At 37.5% G+C, this 26,512-nt stretch overlaps 2 protein-coding genes across 2 annotated transcripts; both read right to left on the bottom strand.

Annotated features, from left to right (window-relative positions):
- Window positions 1-11,747: 11,747 nt before the first annotated feature.
- Window positions 11,748-12,311, bottom strand: LOC121260080 (protein FAR-RED ELONGATED HYPOCOTYL 3-like). Its single transcript, XM_041161935.1, has one exon. It carries the CDS (start codon window positions 12,309-12,311, stop codon window positions 11,748-11,750), a length of 564 nt encoding a protein of 187 aa, XP_041017869.1.
- A 184-nt stretch (window positions 12,312-12,495) lies between these two features.
- On the bottom strand, window positions 12,496-14,244 carry LOC121260079 (protein FAR-RED IMPAIRED RESPONSE 1-like). The gene is made up of 3 exons (XM_041161934.1): window positions 14,202-14,244; window positions 14,071-14,105; window positions 12,496-13,710 (listed from the first exon to the last, which is right to left on the bottom strand). Exons 1-3 carry the CDS (start codon window positions 14,242-14,244, stop codon window positions 12,496-12,498), a joined length of 1,293 nt encoding a protein of 430 aa, XP_041017868.1.
- Between the last annotated feature and the right edge of the window lie 12,268 nt (window positions 14,245-26,512).

Genomic DNA, 26,512 nt, shown 5'->3' with positions numbered 1-26,512 from the left:
TCACCGATGCTACATAGTCCCGATCCTTAACTGAACTATTCAAAATCATCTGAAAAATATATGGTGATAAGGAGTAAGTTATCAACAACTCAGTAAGCAGATGACATATACTAGTGTGTAAGCATGAGCATTTACAGAATTCAGAATGCAGTAACAAAATATTTTCTTTCAGAATGCAAAATCAAAATAATATTTTCATAATACAGCATCAGAACATGTTATCAAAAATATCAGAGCGAAAGTTCAAAAATATTCTTAATCAAAAACCCCTTTGGCATAGCATAAACTGAAACATCATATTTTATCTTATCATATCAGAACAAATACCATATTTAACCCTCGTGGTAGGGTCGTGCAAACCCCGGTAGCTAAGTGAGCAGAAACAGAATGTGAATCTTTCCCTCATTCATTTTCAGAGTCTCAAGTGTGCACATAGGAAAGACCACGCAGAAAACCACTTTGTTTCCAAAGTGGGTGCACCAGAAATAGAAAAGTTGGTACCGACCCGAACAGAGGCCACAGTTTTACACCCGTGGTGAGGTCAGAATGGAAAAAAAACAGAAACAGAATGTTATGCCAGAGGTTTTCAGAAATCACATCAGATCATATCAGAGTACAGAAAATCTTCAGAACAGAACAAAATCATATCGCAACATAATTTATGCACAAAATTTCATATTCGCTCTCTTTTTCAAAGTTCAGAAACAGAATGTCAAAAATAAGCTCATGGCTGCACCAGTCATGACAGAAAATAATTTCTTTTCAAACAAAATCTCATGAATAATGCAGAACAAATAACTGAGGTAGTTCAAATTTCTTTTCATAATCAAATATGTATATTTTTCAAAAATAACCTCAGCACATTTTATCTTAATGCAAAGTCAAGCATAAAAACCCCGCTTACCTGGACTTCTTAGCTTTTCAGAATTTTTCTCAATAAAAATGTCGAGTCGACTATAAATCGTCACCTATTAAATAATCACGTAATTTCATAAATTTCCAATCAATCACAAATTTACACCATTTAAGCCTAAACTTCTACTATATCTATTTTAATTCTTCAATACCTAAAAATTCTCATAACCTTAAAACATATCATCTCTTTCTAAAATCATCAATGTCCACTTAGATTCTCCGACGAAAACCTTAAATATAAAAAAAAATATTTCTATGAAATAAGATTTTTTTGGTACTAATATAAAGTGGTATTAGACCCACTAAAAATAATTTTCTGATTCTGTAAACGGACCCATGGTTACATAATAACATAAAAAAAATGCTTATTGTAATTCAGAGGACAAAATTGTAATAACAACTAAGCTTTACGTAAAAACTCAAGAAGCCATGATTTATTTTTCTTTTTGTTTGTAGGGAAAAAATACATAGACCCAAGTCGTGTGATGGAGGCTCACCGTGACTGGAGGTCGCGGCGGGGCAAGAGAGTGGGAGGTGGCTGAGACACGACGGCAGAACACTGAGAGAGAGAGAGAGAGAGAGAGAGAGAGAGACCACAGCGAGAGGGAGGACTTATGCACCGAGTACGATGGGGAGCTACGAACTAGGGTCACCTGGGGCAGCGTCCAACGATGGAGGCTTGTCCTCCGGTGACTTCTACTATCAACGGAGTCTTATGCGGCTGCGTGGGTAGTGGCTTAAGGGCAGTGGGTATTTGAGACAAGGATACTTTGTTTTCGAAAGCCGAAACAGAGGTACTTAGGATTTTGTGTGGGCTGAGCGTGGTGGTGATTTGAGGGAGAAGCAGCGACGAGGTTGGCTTGGCTTCAGGGTGGCAAGGCTGCTAGACGAAACAGAGGCTGTGGACTGCAGGGAAGCCGTGAGGGTGCAACTACGTGGGAGGCTACAGTGTAATTTCGGTTTGTTCTTAACTCTCGATGATGGTTAAGCAGCGTCTCCGTGGGTGGTGCACTGGCAGAGCAGCGGCTTCCACGATGGTGTTTTCTGACGTGGGTTCACGGCTGGCCATGGTGGTGCTATGGTGGTGGCGTCAATTTTCACGTGGGGATGGTGTTTTTTTGAGTGGGTGAGGACCGGGTTGCGGTGATGCTAGGACGGCGTGAGTCGTGGCTTGCGGAGGTGGATTTTGTGCAGTAGCAGGATGAGCCGCGACTGGGTGGTTCTGTGATCGTTTATGCATGTGGAGTGGTTGAAAAGCAGTGCATGGTGGCAGACTGGGAAGACGGCAGCAATGGGGTGGCTACTTAATCTGGGGTTGAAGATGAATGATAAAATCATGAGGAAAGAGCGTGAACTATGGAATATATATAGGAAACAGAAAATAAAACCCTAGAGAAAGTAGGAAGGAGAGACATGCATGAAGCGAAAAAAAAAATAACAGGTGCGTGGCGTGCATGGCACGGAGACTAAAGGGATTTTCACGTCTTGCGTTTTGAACGGGGCTTTTTCCTAAAAACAAAAATATATATAACTTGTCCCACTAATTTTCAGTCCAAAAAAAAAAAACTTCACCTAATCCAACGTATTTAAAGATTTAAATCTACTCGGCAAAATCTCAGAAATTATTCGATATCCATCAAAAATAACATAAACAAATTGAGCTCGTAGTCTATTCTAACAATAATTGCAAAATTTCAAGTGAGCTTTTCATAAAAAATTTCGGACGCGAATTCCTTGCTTGGCCAGGGTGTTACATGGCCTCTGTCTTAATGTGATGTTCTAATATGATATAAAGATGATGTCTCAGATTATGATACGCCAAAAGATTTTTGAATAAGAATGTTTTCTGCAAATTTGGCTCTGATATTTTGAAAATTATTTCTGATTCTACATTTTGTTCTGCATTCTGAACTCTGTAAATACTCATGTTTATATATTGGTATATATTCTCTACTTACTAAGTTATTGATAACTCATCACTTTATCTACACAATATTTTCAGATGATTTTGATGGTTAAGCTGAGGATCAGTAACAAAGTGCGTGGGCCAGATTAGCTGAGGATAGGAGTTGAGTATCTTAGGGTACTACTGCTATTGGAGGATTTAGTTTATTTAGTAGGTTTTTATGGCTTATGGAGACTTAGTTCATTTTATTATGTTATTTGAGATAAGTGGAGTAGATGATCTATGTTATTTGGTTTATTGTATTGAGGATCTAATGGAAGAGTTTGTGCAGTTAATCAAATTATATGAATTTATATTTGATTTTGTGACGTCCCGACTCCCACGTATAGGGACGCGAGAATCGTGACATCGAGATGATGACAACATGGGTCACGCATCCCAACGAAATGTGCCCAAGTGTGTGCAACATGCAAAAGTGCACAACAAAAATCGCAGCGGATAATATAATAAGTCAACTAAGTACCAGAAATTTAAATACAGGTATCCAAAATAATTTTTTTTTTTTTTTTAAATTATACAGTCATCCCAAATATATTACAAAAGGTAAATACATAAAAGACTAGGATAATAAATATCGATGCACGAGAGCAATCCCAGATCGCTCTCCCAATGGAGCCAAAGCCTAAGACTCATCATCCTCATCTGCATCAAAATCTGCGATACCATAAAACGGTACCGCAGGTAAGTAATAATCCAAACAACCCTCGAGATAAAAACGCATTAAAGCAACCAACTAACAATTCCCAAAACCTCATTTTTTCCTGAAAACAAGTACTTTTCCAACACACGCTAAAAATCCTATTTTTAGCCAAAACATATAATCCAACATTTCTCCAAAAATGATTTACACAAAACTCAACAATTTATTGGACACTGTAGGCGGGAATCATAGGCGGGATTATACCACCATCCCTGCTTACCACCATCCCTACCGCGTGCACCGTAGGCGGGAATCACAGGCGGGACACAACGACCATCCCTGCTTACCACCATCCCTACCGCGTACACCGTAAGCGGGAATCACAGGCGGGACTCTACCATCGTCCCTGCTTACCACCATCCCTACAGTCTCTTTTCCTTTTTCTCAAACCAGTCAATCCAGTCGTTTCAAACACACCCAAAAATCATTTCTCACATGAAAACCCAGTTTTCAAATAAACACATGAACATGTATGCAATCATGCGAAAACCCAGTTTTCAGTTACAAACATGAACATGCGTGCAAATGCAGTGAACAAGACACGACACCAATATCCAACAAATGTCAACACAATCCAATCACAACAAACATACAATCAACTCCGTCCGCAATCCATCCGACCCCCGAACTCCTCGGACTCAGTCCGGCATAACCAACCAGTTCACAGTTAAAATGAGTTAGTGCAAAAATACAATTAAATCACGAAAGTTCTTTGAGAAAATACTTACAGCGCTATAAAGCAATTTTCGAAGGATCACGAAGCTGCAAGAAGTGACGTCTGAGCAACGCAACAGTGTAAAATACATTGTGGCCGTGGGTCACAAATACCCACTTTCAAACGGAGGCAAACGAAGACCCAAGATTGATAGGGTAGGGCCTAGGGAGGTCGGTGAAGCTAGTGGTAGTGAAGGTTGGCCGTGGGTGGCGGCGCAATGGGCAGTAGAAGACCAAAATACCCAAATCAGAAATGTAGATGGTGGAGCTTCACCGGTGACGGATCGGAGGTGGGGTTGGGTCCAATAGGTTGCCAAGAGGTCGAGGATGAAGTGGTGTGAAGATGGTGGCCAATGGTGGTGCGACGGCGGCGCTGGAATAATAGTGACGCTACGGCTTGAAGGGCTACTGGTGGTTAACGGCGGCGCGGATGGAGGTGAGGTTGGTGGAGTGAGGTTGCCGGTGGCAGGGGAACACAATGGGGTGGGCGGTGAAGGCCACCACTGGCTCACGGCGGCGCTGGCGTTGAAGGCGACGGACGCACGGGGAGAGTGGGAGAGCGCTGGGTCGTGCGCGGGAGAGAAGGGAAATAAGGAAGAAAAAAGAAAAGAAAGAAAAGAAAATGAGAGGGAAGAAAAATGGAAGGAAAAGAAATGAGGTCCAATCCTCATAACTTGGGTCACAAAAATGATCCAACAGAAATGATTTCAAAACCTCAAGTTAAATAAAATAATTTAAACGTAATGGTAAAGTCAAATTGAAATAATTAAATCCCACAGTAATTAATTAAATATGAAAAACAATTTAAATGCACAACAATAAATAAATATTAAGAAAGCACATAAAAATAATTTTCACCAAATTAAAATCATAGAAATAAACTCACTAAAAACCCAACCAATTTTAAAATAAGAGGATAAATTTTTGAACAATCAAAAGTAATCCTTCAATAAAAAAAATACACTAAAATACGGGGTGTTACAGATTTGGAGCCTTTGGGGATATATATATTTGACATTGGAAGATATAGTAGCATTGTTGAAAATGATTATCAGGTAATAAGAGTTAAACTCCTTAGACCTCTGGGATTGTGGTGTTATAGTTGGTATCACAACCATGTTTGAGGTTTTGCAGACTATAACAATATATGTGGGTATGCGGAGGTGATTTTCATATTTGATGGACAGAAAATGCGGACTGTCTTGATGACTCTGTTGATATTTAAGGTTTTGAAATTTGCAAGCACTAGGAATGAGTACAATGAAATATGAGGTTTTAGATTCTGCAGATGCTAGGAACAAATGGTATGAAATTTGTGGTTTAGGCTAAGGAATATGTAAGTTTCATTGAGGTCAAGAATACATTTATATAAGTTTAGAAAATGTTAGCACGTTTTATTTATTAATCTTGTATCTATGTTTACATATATATATATATATATCAGAAATTCTATGGGCAACCGGGGTGCGTCACAAAAACAGAAAGGCACGAAATCGCAAGCGGGATTTGCAAAACGCAAAATGCATAGCATTATTCGTCCGTCTCTCTCCCTCGTCTTCTCCGTTTTGGATTTACAGAAGCTTCGTCCGTGTCTCTCCCTCGTATTCTTGCCCCTCTTTTTGAGCCTGCAGATCGTCGTGTTTTCATGGTTTTATACAAAATCAGAAAACCACGAAATCGCAAGCGGGAAATTAGACCGTCGTTTTCCCTCCGCTCTGCCCCGTCGTCTTCTCCCCATCGAAACCCCCATCTCGCCGTCTTCTTCTTCTCCACATCGAAACCCCCATCTCGCCGTCCATGTCTTCTCCCCATCGAAACCCCCATCTCACCGTCTTCGTCTTCTCCCCATCGAAACCCCCAATCGTCTTCGTCTTCTGCCATTGTCTTCTTCTTCTTCACTAAAGTCACCGCCCGAAGTCCCTTCGTCTTCTCCACGAACACCCACGAAGCCCCTTCGCCTTCTCCACGAGCCCACGAATACCCATAGCAGTACTGGTTCCAGCCCACGAAGTCCCTTCGTCTTCTCTACTCCCCCACAACACCCACGAAGCCCCTTCGTCTTCTCCACGAAATCCCCTCTAGATTCTCCACCTAGATCTGAAAGGTAACCTCATTATTTCAGGTTGTTTCAATTGCTTTATTATTTGTGCTAACTTTTTATGTGACCTGCAATGCTAGTATATGTATGGTTTTGATCTTGATTCTATTATGTGTTTTGTAGAATTTGGGTAATTTGGCTTAGGAGCTGTCATATGCTTTATATATAATGTTAAAATTTCTTAGGTTGGCTATATAGAATTTTTTATGTTAAAAGATGATCAAGAGCCCCCACTGATGATCAGTTTGGACATGCTGTAATTCATTTATTAGGTTACCATGATTTTTGAATGAGTTGTTGGAACATGAAGTTGAAGTTCATATGATTTGTAATATGCTGCCCAAACACTTTGGTGCATCATGATTTTAGAATGAGTTGTTGGAACATGAAGTTGAAGTTCATATGATTTGTAATATGCCGCCCAAACACTTTTTGTGATCAACTTTATTTTTTTAAATATATTCTTAAATCTGTTTTGTCGATTATAATTACCATGCCTTGAAATTTGTTTTGTTGATGCTAGGTAATGTATTGCCTCTGGTATTTTTTGCATGATCCATGGAAAGTGTTAACCATATCCATGTGAAACCCCAAAAGGTCTAGTCAAAGTGATAATTGGAACTCTTTAGAATCATTAATAAAGTCCAATTTTACCTTATAAGGAAATCATGTGAGGCTTGACCCTGTGAAACACATTCTCAATTCAGCCACTCAATGTGGGACTTGCCTGATATTGAAAGAGAGAGTAGATGTTTTGGGTTGAATATTACTTTGATAAGTGGAGACAATTTAACATTTCTCTAGACATAAGAATTTTTTGTATTTAACATGCTAATGGGAAAATCTAGTCATGTTAGTAAAGAGTCAGTCAAATGGTCATTATTAAATAAGTCTTCTAAGACCTCTAAGTTGTCTTTCCCACGTCTGGTTCCAAAAGATTCTTAGGCTCCATAAATATGTGCCCAAACAGATTTTTTTAACTTGGGTTCTGAATAATTGCAACACTAATCTAATAAATACTTGTTTCTCTATTTTTGCGATCAACTTTATTTTTTTAAATATATTCTTAAATGTATTCTTCGCCATCTGTTGAAAATTGTTTAATATGTTCTAATTGACGTAATTAAATCTATCAATAACATGCATATATCTGTTCAAAGTTGGACCTTGCTAATATTATTCCATCCCTCCCCCCTCCTCTTCAAGCCATTGTTGCAACATTTTCTTGTAACCAGAAACAATACAGTGTCGTCCAAATAAATCACTCAACAGACAAGGTAATTGCTTTCGAGGAGATGAAAGATAAGCAATTAATTTACTTTTTCACTCCATTAGTGATGCATGTAGTTTTCTTTTGTACTTATAAAAAAAAGTATTTTCTTATACATGTAGAGTTGTAGTTTTGCTACTTCATATGATTTGATGAATTTATTATACCTAACATGTGTTTTCTCTATTATTCTTGATATATTCCCGATAAATCTTTTATCATATTCATCAATATTTCCCCTTGGACATCTACTGAAGCCATTAAATTTATTGGTCATATATATATATATATATTTTTTAATTATTATTTGCACTTCATGATTGTATTCTTAGATTTCTGGTAATGTAGATAAAGCTAGGAAAATTCTAGTTCAAGCACTTGAGGATGTTCAACTGTCAAAACCAATTCTTGAGGTTTGTATTCTCTCGTGTCTGCATGTTTGCAGACACATAAGCCTAAGGAGGTTGTAACATGACAAGAACATGAAAAAAAAAAAAAAAAAAAAAAACAAAAACCTAAGGAGGTTGCCAACCTAAATCAGAAGAAAATTATGTGGTTGGCATCTGCCTCTTTTAGAAGCAGATGGGTTTAGGTTGAATTCTGCCTCTTTTAACTTTAGCTTCTCCCATCATCGAAAATTACATATTAATTAGGTTGAATTCTCATTAAGATAATGGATTAAAGTATTTATTTATTCATTTATTCAGTTTTATAGAAATCAGTATAGAATGTCATCATCATCAATATCTTCTACATCGTTTGGAAAACGTCCTTTGGGACAACCATTTTGCTTGTGTAAGGAGGAAGCTACATTGAGATACTCAAATACTACAAGAAATCCAGGACGACCCTTCTTAGGGTGTCCAAAATATAACACAGAGGTAACTACTTCATTTTTACATCTAACATTTTTAAGTTATAGAAATAAATATAATTTGTTGTACATCTAAGTCTTTTTTTACAGATATAAATACAGGGATTACCATATTGTAAGTTTTTCATGTGGGCAGATAGTAATCAAGAATTTAAGGCCCAACTTAGAGAAAAAAGTAATGAATTGTTAAGGAATGAGAAAGAGCTCGAGCAGATACTCGACAATGTTGAAAAGACAAAGACTGAGCTCCGTAAGAGAGCGGATGAAATCGAGAAGAGAGAGGTGGAGGTATCCAATAGAGAGATGGTGGTAACCAATAGAGAGAGATGGTGCTCTTGAAGCGCGAAACTGAAATAAGGCGTTCACACACAATACTTCGGGTGTATTGGGCTTTTTCATTTGTAGTTGTGTGTTGGTTGGTAGTATGTAACTAATTGGTGCTAACTTGTAACTTGTATTTAGTATGTAAGTTGTAACTTCTTAGATTGGTGCTAACTTGTAACTTGTAAAATTCCAGGACTTTTTGTATATATTAACCTGTAAATTTTATTGACTGCATGTATTTAGTGTATTCTTTTCTATTCCCATAGAATTTTTGTGAATGGATTATTTTGAGATGACTAGAGCAGGTTGGCACTTGGCATTTTGATAATTAGGTTGCACCAGATAACATTGGTGCATAGAACTTCAATAGAAAGAGCCCATGCTACGTAATGTGAAAGGCAAACAATATGAGAGGAAGAAATGTAATATTTTTAGCAATTTGTGATTATTATTTGTTACTTTTTGAAGCAGGGACTGGATCCATGCTTCATTTTGTCCCCGTGTAATACCTGCTTTATTTTTGCTACACAGGAAGGTATATTGCTACACACTTCCTATATATTCAGAACCCAAGTATATGCCACGGATGAAATCATCACTCCATCAACTTCATTTACCAATTGCACCCACACTTGCTTGGCTTGTTGGCCACCTCTCTCCTGTTGAGAAAATCCAATTTCTTTTTGCCAAACATTCAAAGGAAGACCTGGTGACCTAAGACACCACTTCACCATTTTTACTACACCCACTACAATTATTCTATTTTTTTGCAATAAGATTTATTAAACATTGAGAAAAAAGAAAACCACAAAAAATACAAAAGGCTAACTTCTAAAACTTAAAAGATTCAGAAATGCTAACTATTAGAGGAGAATCAACTAGTAGCAGCCTTCCAACCAAAAGCAGATAGAGTAATTTTACAATAGATAGATCAAATTCCAGGACTTCCTGCCAGCACCACAAGATGCATGAGTGAACAAATAGACCCTATATGCATCCAAACGGTCCACATAGATGAGAACATCACTCTTGTTCAGAAGGAAACTGCTCACACACAAACCAGAAAAAGAGTGCCGAAACCACCCAAACCAGAAAAAGACAAACTGCCAAAGAAATCTAAGAACAAAAACACCAAGACCTGAAACCTAGAGGCTGCTGAAAAAAAACACCTCTCCGAGAAAACAAAGAGTGCCGAAATCACCACAAAGCCACAAAACACCTCTATGAAAACAGAGTGTCGATAAGCACCAAACAACCCCTCTGAAAAACAGAGGGGGCCGAGAATCACCAAACAGAGTTGAACACCTATTCTCTGAGACAGAAGATGCCGAAAATGCTCAAACCAAAAGGTGTCGAAACTGCTCATACCAGAAATAGAAGGTGCCGACAACACCAACCCAAAAAGAGAAGATCGAAAACAAGGAAGCTTGCTCTTGAACGTGATACCATAAATGGCGTACGTGCTTCAGACTATAAGAAAACAAATAAATCCATATACATAAATATGAAGAGCATAGCATGGATACCACGTAAATGCCATAAAAGGGAGTTCGGCCTATACCTAAAATGGATTAACAGACACCGCTCTTTCCCCTATGATCGAGTTAACAGCTGGTGACCTACTACTCCAACCAGGTATAGATAAACAATCAGCAAGTGGTCCACAGAACAAGCTTTAGGTTAAAAAAACTACAAAATGAAAACTACAATGGGAAAAAATGCTGGCATAATAATAAAAATCTTTTTGGTTCTAAACTTGATGAAAGTACAAAAGTAAACCATCAAACCTGGCTAGTTGCCCTCCTCTGTCTAAGCCCACTGTAGAATTAATCTTCTTGCAACTCCTCATTGTTTGTCCACACATCAATACATTCATTTCCACAAACAATAATTCTATTCCAAACAAAGTCTACACAAATAAGTCGTTGGATTACACTCATCCAACAAAACAATACATTAAATCCACAAAAAATACGTTAAATCTACAAAAGTCCTCGAATATAACTTTGTACCACAAAAACTCCAATCCATACATCATTCCCAATAAAATACATTAAATACATAAAACATAAATAAATGGGAAGATAGGTTTTGAATCATATCATTGGAGCGGTTGTGATCCATCCAACCCAATTTGCATCTGCAATAGATTAAATATCAAAATTCTTTTCATGTCGATATTAGCATTTAAATATAAAAAACTCTTGAGATACACTTACACTTTCTTGACTTGGAATCACTGTTCCTCGGATTTGGGTTCCACTAATGTCAAAGGTTGTGCTTTCTGGAACAGCATGGTGAGAAATACTCGTAAAAATACAGCCAAAATTGAAATTTAAATATAAATATGTACTTATTAATATACCTGCTGTCCAACATTGGGTGCATCCATCTCTGAATGGAAAAATAAAGGTCTCCATGTGTCCACGCATGGTGTATCTCCTCCATCCCGCTAATAATCAAGTAACAAATATAAACACAAAGTACTCATATTTGTATTTATAAAATATTAAAAAAAAAACAAGTCATATATTAAATTCGATCCACCTCTTTGCGTTTTCCTGATGCTTTTTTCGCTTTCACTTTTCGCATGTCTTTCTCCATCCTGAATGCTCTTCTCAGTGATGGGGGTCTGCCTTTCCCTCGCACAACATGTGGACTGAGTACTTTCTTAGAAGTACCAACTGTAGTAGTGTCATTTACGGTACAACCAATATTGGAACCTGTTTGGGTAATCGATGGGTGTTGTTGGTCGGCACGATACAACTTCATCATTGCATACAACTTAGTTTTCGGATCCTCAGTATGCTCTTTCGAACTCGTTGCATCAGTAATCATCTCATAACAGACATTCAACAGTTTTGAATATCTATTAGAATCTGCCCGTTATTCTCCTACATCATAACTACTGCGGATTAATGTGTATTGCCTTTTGATATCCTTCCTCCATCGATCTAAAATGTAACTATCTGGCAAAATTTTTATCTCGTTACATTTGAACACGGCCAAAATGTGCCGACACAATATCCCTCTCATCTGGAATAATCCACAAGAGCATTTTGCAGCTGCATCTCCCTCACTAAAGTCCACAGAATGTGTAACCAGCTTAATGAACTCTTCGAAACGAACTTCATCCTCTACCAGATAGGTTTTTACCGCACCATCACTCTTATTTAACTTTCGATTCATATCGATGATGCCTGTAATTTGAAGCTGAACTTCTTTGAATTTAGCATTGGTGTACAAATCGTGGAACCTCTTCTCAGTTGGAGATCTAGAAATGCAAGGAATCGTGACACTAAAGGAGTGGAAGTCTGCGGCATTTTCATTCTCAATCTTTTTTTTCAACGTGTTTTCAAGCTGGTCAACAAACTCTTTTAGGTTCGTCTTAGCATGAACATACCCGTCAAAAAAGGTATTCATGCTCTCACTTCGTTGCGTTGTACTCATTCCAGCCTAAAAGTACTCTTTCAAAAATACTGGAACCCAATGCTCACGCTCAGCATATAAACTTTGCAATCACACATTCTCATGCAAATTGTACTTGACAATTAACTGATCCCAACACCTCTCAAACTCTTCAATATTTTGGGTGTCATACACACACTTCATTAACGCATTCTTCATCCCAGTTTTATAGGAAGAATAGGAGCCAAGTTTTTCGGGGACTTTCTTCAAGATATGCCACAAGCAATCGGGTCTCTGGGAAAACAATAGCTATTGCATTTTTCATCGCTCTATCTTGATTAGTGATAATTGATTTCGGAGCTATGCCATCCATACACTGCAACCAGGTCTTGAATAACCACACAAAGGTCTCCGTATCCTCACTAGAAATCAAGTTTGCTCCCAACAAAATTGACTGACCATGGTGGTTTACACCTACAAATGGTGCAGACGGCATCCCATATCTATTCGTCAGGTATGTTGTGTCGAATGTGACCACATCACCGAAATATTGGTACGCAGCTCTACTACGAGGTTCTGCCCAAAAGACATTTCTTAACCTCCCATCATCATCTAGATCCATCAAAGCAAAGAATCCAGAATTGTTGTACTGCATTCTACAAAAATACTCTCGAAAAGCACTAGCACCACCAGCGCCAAGTTGTAGATGTCTTGCCTTGTCGATGTAATTACGACAATCTTTTTCCAAAAATGGAAGGTTCTCGAATCCGCCTGCACCAACAACAAGAGATCCAAAGCTCTTATTCATTCGAATGCTAGCCAAATCATTTGTATCTAAGACTCTTTTTACGGAGTCACTCACTTCTCTATTACATCGAAAGAAGCGAGATTTCTTTAGAATCAGGCCGTGGTTATGGATATTATGAACTGTAGTCAATTGAAACTTTCCATCAGATTTTAAGGCATTAATCTTTGCCTTACATTCTATCTTTCCTATCGGGCGTGGGTTGGCGACATTGAAAGTCCTATTACGGGCCTTCCCACCACGAGCACAAGTAATGGTGACATACCTAACCGTCTCATCTTCTCCCCTCTCAGTCTTTTTTCTCGTCACTCCAAACCCGCACTGCTCAGCATATTGCTTATAATAACTCATTAAATCTTCAAAGGAATTAAACTCCATTCCCGACTTTGGCTCCTCAATCATGTCATCACCATCCATTTCAACATCCTGAGATGTCCCCGCACTGCCATCCTCAGTTTCCTGTGGAAGTGGTCTATCCTCATTACTTTCCTCAACTCTAGCCGATGTATATTGTGCTTCAATTTCCCCACCGTCGGGTCTATTATCCTCTGAATTAACTATTCTACTTGTAGCAGAACTTGTATTGATGAGAGGAGTCGGAGGATATATGGCATGTGGAAATGGGTAACCAGCATTCTGCAAAAGACAAAGAAATATGCAATTAAACTCCTGAATTGGAAAAACGAACTTATTAGAAATAAATAATAACATATAATCACTATTTGTATGTTGATTGGATATTTTTGTCCATCTAGGTATGGCATAAATCCTGGTGGCCACGCAGGCACTTCTCTATAGTAACCGCGCATGTGATTTGGGATGTTTGGACAAGTTGATGGTATGTCCTAACATGTTATTGGATTTGCATTATTGATGTATTTTAAAAATAAATATCAAGTCAATACATTCAAATGTTATTGATAAATTAAATTATATAACATACCGCGAATGAAAAATTTGAGCTGGATGGTGTTGGCGTGGATGGGTGTTCTTTACCGTTTCCCATGCTGAGAGGGAGCTAAAAGCAAATACTGTATCAAAAAAGTAAAAATGCAAATAAAGGAGCTTAGATATATGGGCTATAGATATTCCTCTATACAAGTATAGAATGTGCAGAAACAACTCACAAATTGGCAGTTTATTAGCAGGCCTATGACCATACAGATTCATCATTGTCCATCATATATTATGCACTTGTTTAATTAATTTACAGCCAAATAGTTGTCTAAATAGGAGAACTCTTGCTTAATCTACGATTGATTTCTCTATTTTTCTGCTTTTCAACAACAATAAAACTTGTCCAACAATAATTCGAGCATGTTGAAATGATCTAAAGAAATCTGATGTGAATGCTTTCCCATTCTCTGTTTCACACTCTGGTTTCACTCCCACCCACTCCCACACAGAACTGGAAATGCACACAGAAAGACAGTGATATTAAAGCCAATAAAAATGTGTAACTACATCAAAGGAGAAATTCAAAGAAAACAAACTACACTGACAATCAACAGTTAGCTTCCAACTACATCTACCACTTTTTAGATTTCTCAGCAACCAAGCGAAACAAAAAAATCACCATGCTGAACGAATGTGGGAACGTAAAGACAATTTCAGATCAGCATATGAAGACTAATAATGAAAACGAAAAAGAAAAAGATAGACCATGGTGGATAGAATAGTTGCCTGTGTCTAGCTTGAAATTTGTCGGAGATCTGCAGGCGGCTTTTGTGGGAGTCGATTTGTTCGAACTCGCAGTCTCCAGTAACCCGATGTTGGTACAGATCTCAGGCTGGATAATAAGTTACCTTCTGAGGTCGAAGTTACCGTTGTTCTCTCGGGAGAAGATGAAGCTCGACACTTCAGGCCCAGATGAGAGGAGAAGACTGAACTCGAGAGCTCGAGATTCTGCAACTCGGAAGAAGAAGAAGCTCGGGCACAAAGCGACCGTCGTTACCGATGAAGCAGGCTCAAGAAGAAGGATCTACAGGCTCAAAATGAGGGCAAGAAGACAAGGGAGAGAGACGGACGAAGTTGGGAGAGAGACGGACGTAGCTTCTGTAAATCCAAAACGGAGAAGACGAGGGAGAGAGACGGACGAATAATGCTATGCATTTTGCGTTTTGCGTTTCCCTCTTGCGATTTCGTGCTTTTCTTTTCTTTTTTTTTTTTAACTAAAATAAGGCGGTTGACATGGCCTCGGTTGCCAATATAATTTCTGTATATATATACACTTATTTTTTGTCACTTTCTTCTTTAGCACGTTTAACCAAGTTTAAGCTTACAGGATGCGTCTCATCGCCAAGTTCGAAATCTAGCAAATTTGGATGAAACCAACAATGAGGGAGGTTGCACTTTTGAGCAATTTAATCGGATACATCTTCCCACATTTAATGGAAGAGGCGACTCAAACATGGAGATATGGAAGAAATATTCAGTGTCTTGGAGTGCATAGGTCAGTAGAAAGTACGGTTCGCAACTTTTAAATTGACTGGAGAAATGAAGATTTGTCACTTTCTTCTTTAGCACATTTAACCAAGTTTAAGCTTACAGGATGATCGTCACCGAGTTCGAAATCTAGCAGATTTGGACGAAATCAACAATGAGGGAGGCTGAACTTTTGAACAATTTAATTGGATGCATCCTCCCACATTTAATGGAAGTGGCGACTCAAACATACTTAGGATTGGATTCAATATATGCAAGAAATATTCAATGTCTTAGAGTGCATAGGTCAATAGAAAGTATGGTTCGCAACCTTTAAATTGACTGGAGAAGCGAAGAGATGGTGCAATTCTGAGAAAGGCATCAGGGAAGTTGAGGGGACAGGAGTAGTTAGATGGCCTCACTTTACGCAGAATTTCTATGACCGTTTTTTCCCTAAAGCGGACAGGGAAGCTAGAGCTCGAGAGTTCACCAACTTAGTGCAGGAGACCATGACAATGCGCCACTATGCTGCAAGATTTGCGGAATTACCACCCTTCACCTCCTAACTGATTCCTGATGAGGAGAAGAAGAAGGCCAGGAAGCTTGAGGAGGGTTTGAATCACAAGATATATGAAAGGGTGATGGTCCTACAAATTCAGAGTTTTTCACAGTTAGTGCACAAGGCGATGTCGGTTGAGCAAAACCTTAAGAGAAGTATTGAGTTGCAAGAAAAGAGAAAAAAAGCTACTCCACAAGGATCCTCTAGTATGGATCAAGGGCCATGGAAGAAGAGAAACGAGGGGAGCAAGACAAGTCATAGACATATGCAGGGAAATTAACCGAATAACCCATGTAAGTATTGTAACCGAGCACACATTGGGGAGCGCAGAAAGGAGGTAGGGTCATGTTTCTAGTGTGGTAAGGTTGGTCATTTCATTAGAGAATGTCCATTGCTTTTGGAGGACAACTAGAAGCCCAACATACCTCAAAGCTCTAGGCCGATAAACCAGAGTAACAACCAGTACAGAACTATGCTGGCATGAGTGTTTGCATTGACGCTTGGGAAGTGGAGGACAAGAATGATGTAATAACAAGTATATTCTCTCCATTTCTTCAATTGAGTACTATTTTGTTAAAATTTAGGACTACTCATTTATTTTCTATGGATTATATTGACGTAATCACATGAGTTCTTCCTCTTTTCCTTAATAAAGCTACTATTTTGTATGACTTTGGGGATACCCACTTATTCATTTCAATAGATTATGCCAAGTTCTGTCTTGTTGAAGTTAAAAGGATGGATTAGAATTTAATAGTCTCGACCGTAGTGGGAGATTCAATGACCTTCAACAAGATTCTGCATGGGAGTCCAATAACAATTAGTCGGAGAGACATGCTAGCTAACCTAATACTTTTCCCTATGATTGGGTTTGATGTGATATTGGGAATGGATTGGTTTGCTTCCAGTTGTGCCAGTATTGATTGTTTTAAGAAGGAGGTGGTGTTCAAACCTCTTGAGGGAGAGGAGTTTCAGTTTATGGGATTTAGAGTGCGTGCTCATCCACCAGTTATATCTACTGTCCAAGTTGGCAAGTTAATACGTAATAGGTGTCAATGATACTTGGCTTATGTGGGGGATGAACCAAAGCAAGAATTGGAGTTAGATGATATTCACATAGTGAATGAATATCATGGCCGGTTCCGTAGTCACGGAAACAGAGGTAATTTTCTTTGGAACTCCTTTCTTTTAGATACTCGTGGTTCTGAAACGGGAATCGAAGGAAATATGAATTTCAAGCATTTTTTTGTTAAATTTCGGAATGTAGGCTATTTTGGTCTTTGCTGCATACGCCGTGCAAACTAATTCTTTTTTGGCATAATCGGAACAAGTGCCTAGCTTCTCTTTTGCCCAAGTTTTTTGTAGTGATGTTTTCTTCATGTTTTTTAACTCCTCTTGGTTGTTTGCAATTGTATTTTGATTGACCTTTTAATGTAGGCTTTCTTTCCGAACGTAATTGAAATGCGGGTCAGTTCCACTTTTCTACATCTCTCAGTTTTCGTGCGATTATGATAAGTGGACTGGGTTGTGCTATTAATGCCCATGTGGACTGGGTTGTTTTATTATGCCCATGTCCATGTGGTGATTTATATGTGCGATTAATCTGAGTAGCTTGAATATGATTGTTTTGTTAATTGATTGAGTTGAATTGGGTTTTGGTGCAGTGCTCATACGTTGAATTGGGTTTTGGTTAGTGCTCGTCTTTTCTCGTGTGAATTAGGGCAGCTGAATCTGATTGCTTTTGTCAATTTTTTGAGTTGAATTACATTATGGTGTTACCCCCATGCGGTGCATATTCGATTTTCTTGGCCCTTTGCAGTGAGTTTGGAAATGACATGTATTTTCACAGAGTTAAGTTTGCTTTTTATTTTTTTTTATTTTTATTATTATTATTATTATTATTTACTGAACGTGGCTTGGGTTTTTTTTTTTTTTTTTGGCAAAAAGAGGATAAAATGACAGATTTTTTTTATCATGGAGCTCATGATGAATTAAGATATATTTTTTTTTAAGTTGAGAATATGTATGTACTGGACATGAATGTGTATGCATTTATATTATTGGACATGATGAACGTGTATGAATTTCTATTAGAAGACAAAGACATTCCTTACAAGAATTGTAGATGTGGTCCGTGTTGGATAATTAGGTTGAGAAAAAAGAAGTAGTTGGAAAACAATAAGTTAATTAAAAGTTAAATTATTAATTAAGATATGGTTAGTATAATTTCAAAATATGAAGAAAAATATTAAAAAAATAATATTATATTATTATTTTAGCTTATAGTTACCTAGTCCAGGTTACATCAATTAGTACTATTCATTCGGTTCCAGTCCGGGAACATGTGTAAAACCAGTTTTAAGAATCCGGAACATGGGTTTCTGGGTTGTACCCGGTCTTTTTTTTTTAAGAATAAGTCATTTTATTTGTATACAAATAAAAAGATTATACGAAAAGAAATTGTTGAGGCTTGGCTCATTCTTGTCTATGCATTTCCTTCTTGTAATATGTATGTCAATACATTGTATTTGTTATTTATAATTACTAATGTGTTTAAGTGGGTGATGTCGTTTGGCTCAATCTTAACCATTGAAGCTGATAAGGCAAAGTTGAAAGGGACACGTGAGAATCTCGTGGCTTTGATCTGAAGGGTTATGCACTGAACCATTGGATCTCTACACCTGGCAGCATCTGTTGCAATCTATAAATACATCCTTATGCGTTTGTAACCCTAGCAGAGTGTTTTCATTTTCTGGAATTACGGCTGGTTTTGAGAGAGAAAACAGGGAAGGGGGTGATTCTAGGGTTTATAAGGATTTGCTCTTTGAGAGAAAAAATCTGTGCGATTTCTTGTGTTTTTCTTGAGGGCATTGTAACTCTAATGTTCTAAGGCTTCTCTGTGATGTACTGTTCATTAATAAAGATCTCTGAGGCTTCTCTGAGGCCATTCCTGCCGTGGATGTAGATCAATAGGGTCGAACCACGTTTATCGTTGTGTTCTTTCCTTATTTCTCTATATTTTCATTTACAGATCATATTTCTTTACTTTCTTCTTCGCTGTTTATGATTCTTGATATGTTTCATTCTTATGTTGTTCTATACTGTGAGATAATGTAATCTGGTCAAACCTTGTAATATTGGTATTTCTTTGGTTGTGGTTGATATTAAATTGCGATCTTTGTGAATATTGTATTTTCTGTTTGGGTAAATAAAACTGGGAGTTTTATAAATAAGAAACAGAAAGGTTTTTTTTTTTATCACAAAATATTGAAAGTTTTTCATTATAAAACAAATCTTTTATAACAATTGGTATCTAGAGCCTAGGTTCATGGGGACCATGAGGTTAGATATAGAGAAGTTCACTGGGGATAATGATTTTGGCTTATGGAGAATCAAAATAAGAGCACTGCTAGTCCAACTTGGACTACAGGATGCTCTCCTTGGTGAGAAACAGAAGGGCTCTTCCTCGAAAGAGAAAGAGAAGGGGACTGTCCACAAGGACACCCTCCAGAAAGCCCATAGTGCTCTAATTCTCTCTCTTGGGGAGAAAGTCCTAAGAGATGTGGCTAGTGAGAGCACTGCTGCAGGTATATGGCTAAATTGAAAATTTTTTACATGACTAAATCCATAACAAACAAACTACACAAGAAAACCAAACTGTACACTTTCAAAATGATTCCTGGAACTCCGACTGGGCAGCACATTGATGAGTTCAATAAAATTATACTAGACCTTGCTAATATAGATATTAAGGTGGAGGATGAGGATCAGGCCATCCTCTTGATGAGTTCTTTGGACTCATCATACTTAAGCCTAAAAGAAACCATGATGTATGGTAGAGATTCCTTGACACTTGATGAAGTACAATCTGTACTTCATACTAGGGAACTACAAAACAGAGGAGATATCAAACAAAATCATGGGGAAGGTTTTTCTATTAGGGGTAGAACATGAAAGAGAGAAAAAATGGGCAAGAATGAAAACAAGAAATTTAGGTCTAAGTCAAAGGGAAAACAGTTTAAATGTTTTCACTGTCACAAGGAAGGGTACTTTAAGAAAGATTGCCCTGATAGAAAGACAAACCTATGTAATAAAATTAAAGAGGCAGGGGATGCTTCTATAGTTTTTGAGGGGTATGAAAGTGTTGAGGTACTTACAGTGAGTGAGGTTGACTCAAAAACAGAGTGGATAATGGACTCTGGTTGCTCCTTTCATATGTGTCCAGTTAGAGATTGGTTTGAAACTTTTTCTGAGATAGATGGGGGGGCATGTAATTTTAGGAAACAATAAGTCCTGTAAAGTCATGGGAATAGGGTTAATTAGACTTAAAATGCATGATGGGATTGAAAAGGTTTTGAGGGAGGTTAGGTTCATGCCTGAATTAAAGAGAAACTTAATTTCTCTTGGCATGCTTGATTTGGCAGGCTACACCTTCAAATCTGAGGCAGGAGTTCTTAGAGTTACTAAAGGCCCCCTAGTTATTATGAAATGGGTAATTAAAAATGGGTTGTATACACTACTTGGGAAAACTGTAGTTGGGGAAGCAACCCCAACTCAGAACATAGTTGAGAATAAAGCTGTGTTGTGGCATAGGAGGCTTGGCATGTAAGTCAAGGGGGTCTTTTAGAACTACAAAAACAAGGGCTGCTAAGTGAACAAAACCTAGGGAACTTACCTTTCTGTGAAGATTGTATCTATGGAAAGACAAAGAGGGTTAGTTTTAAGTCAGCAACCCACAACACTAAACAAACCCTAGATTATGTCCATTCTGACCTATGGGGGCCTGCAAGAGTGAATTCACATAGTGGAGGGAGTTATTTCCTCTCCTTAGTAGATAATTACTCTAGGAAGGTCTGGATTTACATTCTTAAAAACAAGAGTGACACCTTTGAAAAATTCAAAGAGTGGAAGACTCTAGTGGAAAATCAAGTAGGTAGAAAACTCAAGATCCTAAGGACTGACAATGGTCTTGAGTTTCTGTCTAATGAGTTTAACATGTACTGTAAAAAATAAGAAATTCCTAGGCATAAGCCAGTGAGGGAAACCCCTCAACAGAATGGCTTAGCTGAAAGGTTGAATATGACCATTTTAGAAAGGGTGAGGTGTATGTTGTCTAATTCAGGGCTACCCAAAACCTTCTGGGCAGAAGCTGCCACTACAGATGTTCACTTATAAATAAGTGTCCTTCATCTGCTATAGGGTTTAAAACTCCACATGAGTTATGGTTTGGAAAACCTTCCAGCTATGACTATCTAAGAATTTTTGGGTGTGTGGCTTATGCATACTCAAAAACTGACAAATTGGAACCTAAGGCTCTTAAGTGCATTTTTATAGGATATCCTGAAGGAGTGAAGGGCTATAAACTTTAGGTAGATGGACCTGGAAGGTATAAGTGTATTGTGAGTAGGGATGTGACCTTTAATGAGTCACAAATGGCATGGCTATAGAGGAAAAGGTAGACCAAGAAATTGTCAAGCCCCCAAGGGGATCTCAGATTGAGGTGGAGTATGTTAATGCCCAATCTAAACCTGAAATTGGGGAAAATAGTAACCTTGATGGAGGGGACTCAGGGGACACTCATCAAGGTGGAGATAACTCTTATAAACTAGTTAGAGATAGGCAAAAGAGAGTTATCGAACCACCTATAAGGTATGGACAAGCAGAACTCACAATGTTTACACTAACAGTAGTTGATGAGGTGATTTATCAGGAACCAAAAACTCATAAAGAGGTTGTAACTAGCAAAGATTTCTCTAAATGGATCCTAGCCATGCATGAAGAAATGGAATCTCTTAATAAAAATAAGACCTGGGTTTTAGTGCTTAAACCTAAAGGGGTTAAACTTGTTGGATCCTAATGGATCTATAAAATAAAGGAAAGCATACCAAGAGTAGAAGGGACCAGGTATAAGACTAGGCTTGTAGCAAAAGGGTTCACACAGAGAGAATGAATAGATTTTAATGAGATCTTCTCTCCTGTGGTTAAACATAACTCAATTAAGCTACTGCTTGCTTATACAGCTTTTGAGAACTTGCATCTAGAACAATTAGATGTTAAAACTGCTTTTCTGCATGGAGAACTTGAAGAATAAATTTATATGCAGCCTCCTGAAGGTTTTACTAATGAAACTGATAATAATCAAGTGTGTCTTCTTAAAAAAATTTTGTATGGTCTTAAACAATCACCTAGGCAGTGGTATAAAAGATTTGACACACATATGATCAGTAACAATTTTAAAAGAAGCTGCTATGATAGTTGTGTTTATTACAAAGAAAAAAAAGGAATATTTGTTTATCTTCTTTTGTATGTTGATGACATGCTGGTAGCTTGTAAAGACACTGGTTTAATTGAACAAATTAAATGCATGTTGAAATCAAAATTTAAAATGAAAGAATTGGGTCCTGCTAAGAAAATTTTAGGAATGGAAATTGAAAGGGACAGAAGTGCTGGAATGCTATACTTGTCTCAAAGAAACTACATTTCTAAAATTCTCAATAGATTTGGTATGGAACATGTAAAACCTGCTAATACACCCTTAGGACAGCATTTTAAACTGTCTTTAGATTAGGCTCCTAAAACAGAATATGATATTAGCTTTATGCAACAAATTCTCTATGCTAGCATGGTGGGAAGTATTATCTACGCAATGGTTTGTTCTAGACCTGATTTGACATATGATGTGAGTGTGGTTAGTAGATTCATGGGAAATCCTGGAAAACCTCATTGGCAGGCCATTAAATGGGTACTTAGGTACCTGGCAGACTCTACTAATTTGGGTCTCAGTTTTGGGAACAAAGTAAAAAAGGGTTATGAAATTACTGGTTTTGTAGACTTTGACTTTGCAGGGAGTATAGACACTAGGAAGTTATTAACTGGTTATGTGTTTACTGCTTTTGGGGGAGCTATTAGCTGGAAATCACACTTACAATCTGTGGTGGCTTTATCCACCATAGAAGCTGAATATATAGCATTGACAAAAGCCATTAAAGGGGCCATATGGTTAAAAGGCATTGCAAGTGAGTTAAATATTTTTAATGGTAACATCACAGTACACTGTGACAATCAAAGCACATTGCATCTAGCTAAAAATCAAGTCTTTCAAGAAAGATCTAAACATATTGATGTGAGGCTTCATTTTGTTAGGGATGTTATAGAGTCTAAAGTAGTAAGTGTGGAAAAGGTCTCGAGTGAGGATAACTCCTCAGATATGATGACCAAATCTGTCTCCTGGTCTAAGTTCAGACACTGTCTGAACTTAGTTGGTATGAAGTCAAGAATCAGTTCCCATTAGGGGAACAATGCATGAATGTGCTAATGATGAGGGTCAAATGAACTTTTGGCAAATACATGTTTTGCCAAGGTGGAGATTTGTAATATGTATGTCAATACATTGTATTTGTTATTTATAATTACTAATGTGTTTATTATGTGTTTAAGTGCGTGATGTCGTTTGGCTCAATCTTGACCATTGAAGCTGATAAGGTAGAGTTAAAAGGGACACGTGAGAAGCTCACGGCTTTGATCTGAAGGGTTATGCACTGAACCGTTGGATCTCTACACCTGGCAGCATCTGTTGCAATCTATAAATACATCCTTATGCATTTGTAACTCTAGCAGAGTGTTTTCATTTTCTGGAATTACGGCTGGTTTTGAGAGAGAGAACAGAGAAGGAGGTGATTCTAGGGTTTATAAGGGTTTGCTCTTGGAGAGAAGAAATCTGTGCGATTTCTTGTGTTTCTCGTGAGGGCATTGTAACTCTAATGTTCTGAGGCTTCTCTGTGATGTACTGTTCATTAATAAAGATCTCTCAGGCTTCTCTGAGGCCATTCCTGTCGTGGATGTAGACCATTAGGGTCGAACCACGTATATCGGTGTGTTCTTTCCTTATTTATCTATATTTCCTTTTACATATCATATTTCTTTACTTTCTTGTTTGCTGTTTATGATTCTTGATATGTTTCATGCTTATGCTGTTCTATACCGTGAGATAATGTAATCTGATCAAACCTTGTAATATTGGTATTTCTTTGGTTGTGGTTGATATTAAACTGCGATCCTTGTGAATATTGTATTTTCTGTTTTGGTAAATAAAACTGGGAGTTTTATAAATAAGAAACAGAAAGGTTTTTTTTTTTTTTTTTTTTTTTTTTATCACAAAATATTGAAAGTTTTTCATTATAAAACAAATCTTTTATAACACTTCTGGCTTTCCTATTGGCGTGGATCTCTCCCTTACGGTGAGAATTAATTTATTCTTGTTAACCCCTTGATGCTTTTAATATTGGCACCGTGTTTATATATATATATATATATATATATATATGTATATATATATATATATATTCAACGCATCTATCAATTATTTGTAAGCTTTAGATTAACCTGTAGTACTAGATCTATATTGCTATTTGATGCCTGAAAAAAGCTGAACTCATCGAGCATTGAACAGCTAGGCTAGTTTTCATGAGATTAACTTCTTCTCAAATGTCTACTTTTGATAAGATTTTCATGAGTTGTTGTCCTTGGATGCTTGACTTATTCTAAAATGTCATCTGCTCCCATAGGAATAATGCATTAAACAAAAAACAGAGGTTATTGTTCATGGGAATATTGGTTTTGAGTTTCTCCATTTAGTTGCTAGAAAGGAAAAAAAGAAAAGGAAAAGAGAAACCTCGAAATATTCAAACCAAGAAAAAAAAAAGCAGGTAGCAGGTGTACCTAGATTTTTCTATGCGGGTATCGATCCGGGTTTATTCTGGGTCGAAACCCGTAACTAGAACCCGGTTATCTAGGTTCCGGACTAGGCCGGAGAAAAAACCCGGCCTGGATGAACAAGCCTAACTTCAATGGCTTTGGCTTTTAGGCAAAACAAATAGTTTTAGCCAAATTTTTGCTTTGGTTTTGGCTAGGCCAATGCCAATGCTTATAGAAACACTCACAAGACCCTTATAGTAGCTAAATTTGGTTTGCAACACCATGAGTGACCCACTTAATCTTTGCACACATGCAGTTCTGGACCTTTGTAGCTTCACCATGAGAACATCTCAATCTCTACTTCAACAGTAGCTTTGGAATTCTTTCCGGCCAACGAACAAGTCCACACTAATGGACTTAGCAGTATTTGATCTTAAGTGCAGTAATTAGCTTGCTTATTACTTGATCTTAAGTGCAGTGATGAGCTCTGGATGTGGAATGGTATTTCTCTCTCAAGATCAGCACAGGAGCTCTATACTCATCTACAGAAACAAGCTTGCTTTCCTTTTATAAGCTATGTTGGATACGACGTGTAGCCCTAGTCAAAGGCAAAGTTTTGAACATTCGCTTGAGTGGGGTGTTGAGCGCATGTTGTGTTCAATCATCACTCAAGCTATGAGTCAAGCGCTCGAGTGAAATCTTTGTCTGATTATTTCACTCGAACGATATGTTGAGTGAGTTTCGAACAAACTCTCTGTATGAGTTTCGTTCGAGCAAATAGTTGAGTGCATGTTGATCGAATTTTTGGTATGTGCTTTGCTCAAGCAACAAGTCAAGTGCATATAGAGTGAACTTTCTATCTGAAGTTTGCTCGAGTCATTGACTAGCGAATGTCGATCTTGGTCTTTCTTTGCCTTTCTTGCCTGAATTTCGCAAAACCTTTGTGTGTAGATTCTTACAAAACTCTCATTATATAAGTTGTTCTTCTTTTAGTATTTTTCCATTGGTATATTGTGTGTGAATTTTCATTAAGTTTTGATTAGTCAAAAGTTTGTTTAAGCCTACAAAGATCATACTGAGCGATAATCTGGACAATGTGTGATTTTTTAATTTTTTTAATAGTGTTCTTGGAAAGATCTTGGTATGAGATTTTTATGGTTTAGAGTTAATATATTAACATGCAATTTTGATTTAAATTTGTTGCATATGGAGAGTTTTTTTACTAAGCCGTTTGAATGATATAAACTGGAGGGTTAAAAACAATTTCAGTTTTGAGTAAGCTTAGATCTTTTGTTATGGAAACATGCTCCTATGGTATTGATATTCACAATTGTTGCTCTTAGGAATTTGATCTGTGTTAGAAAGTTATTTTCAAGATTTATGGTTATGATCTTCAGGGAATGAATTTTTATGCATGCTAAGATCCAGTTGGAACACAAACTTGAGGCTCATGGGTTGTGTTGTGTTTCTAAGCAATTTTTGCCATGTGATCTTGAGCTTAATACTTAGATCAAATTTAGGACTTGAATATAAAGCATATGATGCTATTTCTTAATCGTTTACTTCATGGAAAATGCAAATATAATGGTTTGATAAACAACCAAAACATGTAGTACTTGATTTTGGAGTAAATGTGCAAGCTGATTATGTCGATTGATTTTTTATGATTTTTGTTATCTTTGCTTATTTGTTCAAGCATGCTATTTCTTAGATTTGATTTATGAACATGTTAAGAGTGTGTTTTAAACTTTTGGAGTTCTT

The sequence above is a fragment of the Juglans microcarpa x Juglans regia genome, chromosome 4D (assembly GCF_004785595.1).
Source record: "Juglans microcarpa x Juglans regia isolate MS1-56 chromosome 4D, Jm3101_v1.0, whole genome shotgun sequence".
Lineage (NCBI taxonomy): Eukaryota > Viridiplantae > Streptophyta > Magnoliopsida > Fagales > Juglandaceae > Juglans > Juglans microcarpa x Juglans regia.
The sequence above is the reverse complement of the archived record's forward strand: the minus strand, read 5'-3'. Positions and strand labels throughout refer to the sequence as shown.

What these genes read in the sequence shown, in the direction of transcription:
- LOC121260080 (XM_041161935.1), bottom strand. Translation starts at nt 12,311, where the DNA reads ATGAGTACAACGCAACGAAGTGAGAGCATGAATACCTTTTTTGACGGG.
- LOC121260079 (XM_041161934.1), bottom strand. Translation starts at nt 14,244, where the DNA reads ATGAATCTGTATGGTCATAGGCCTGCTAATAAACTGCCAATTT. An exon ending in TGCTAATAAACTGCCAATTT is followed by an intron (nt 14,106 to 14,201) that starts GTGAGTTGTTTC and finishes TTTTTGATACAG; the next exon opens with TATTTGCTTTTAGCTCCCTC. An exon ending in CCCTCTCAGCATGGGAAACG is followed by an intron (nt 13,711 to 14,070) that starts GTAAAGAACACC and finishes TGTCTTTTGCAG; the next exon opens with AATGCTGGTTACCCATTTCC.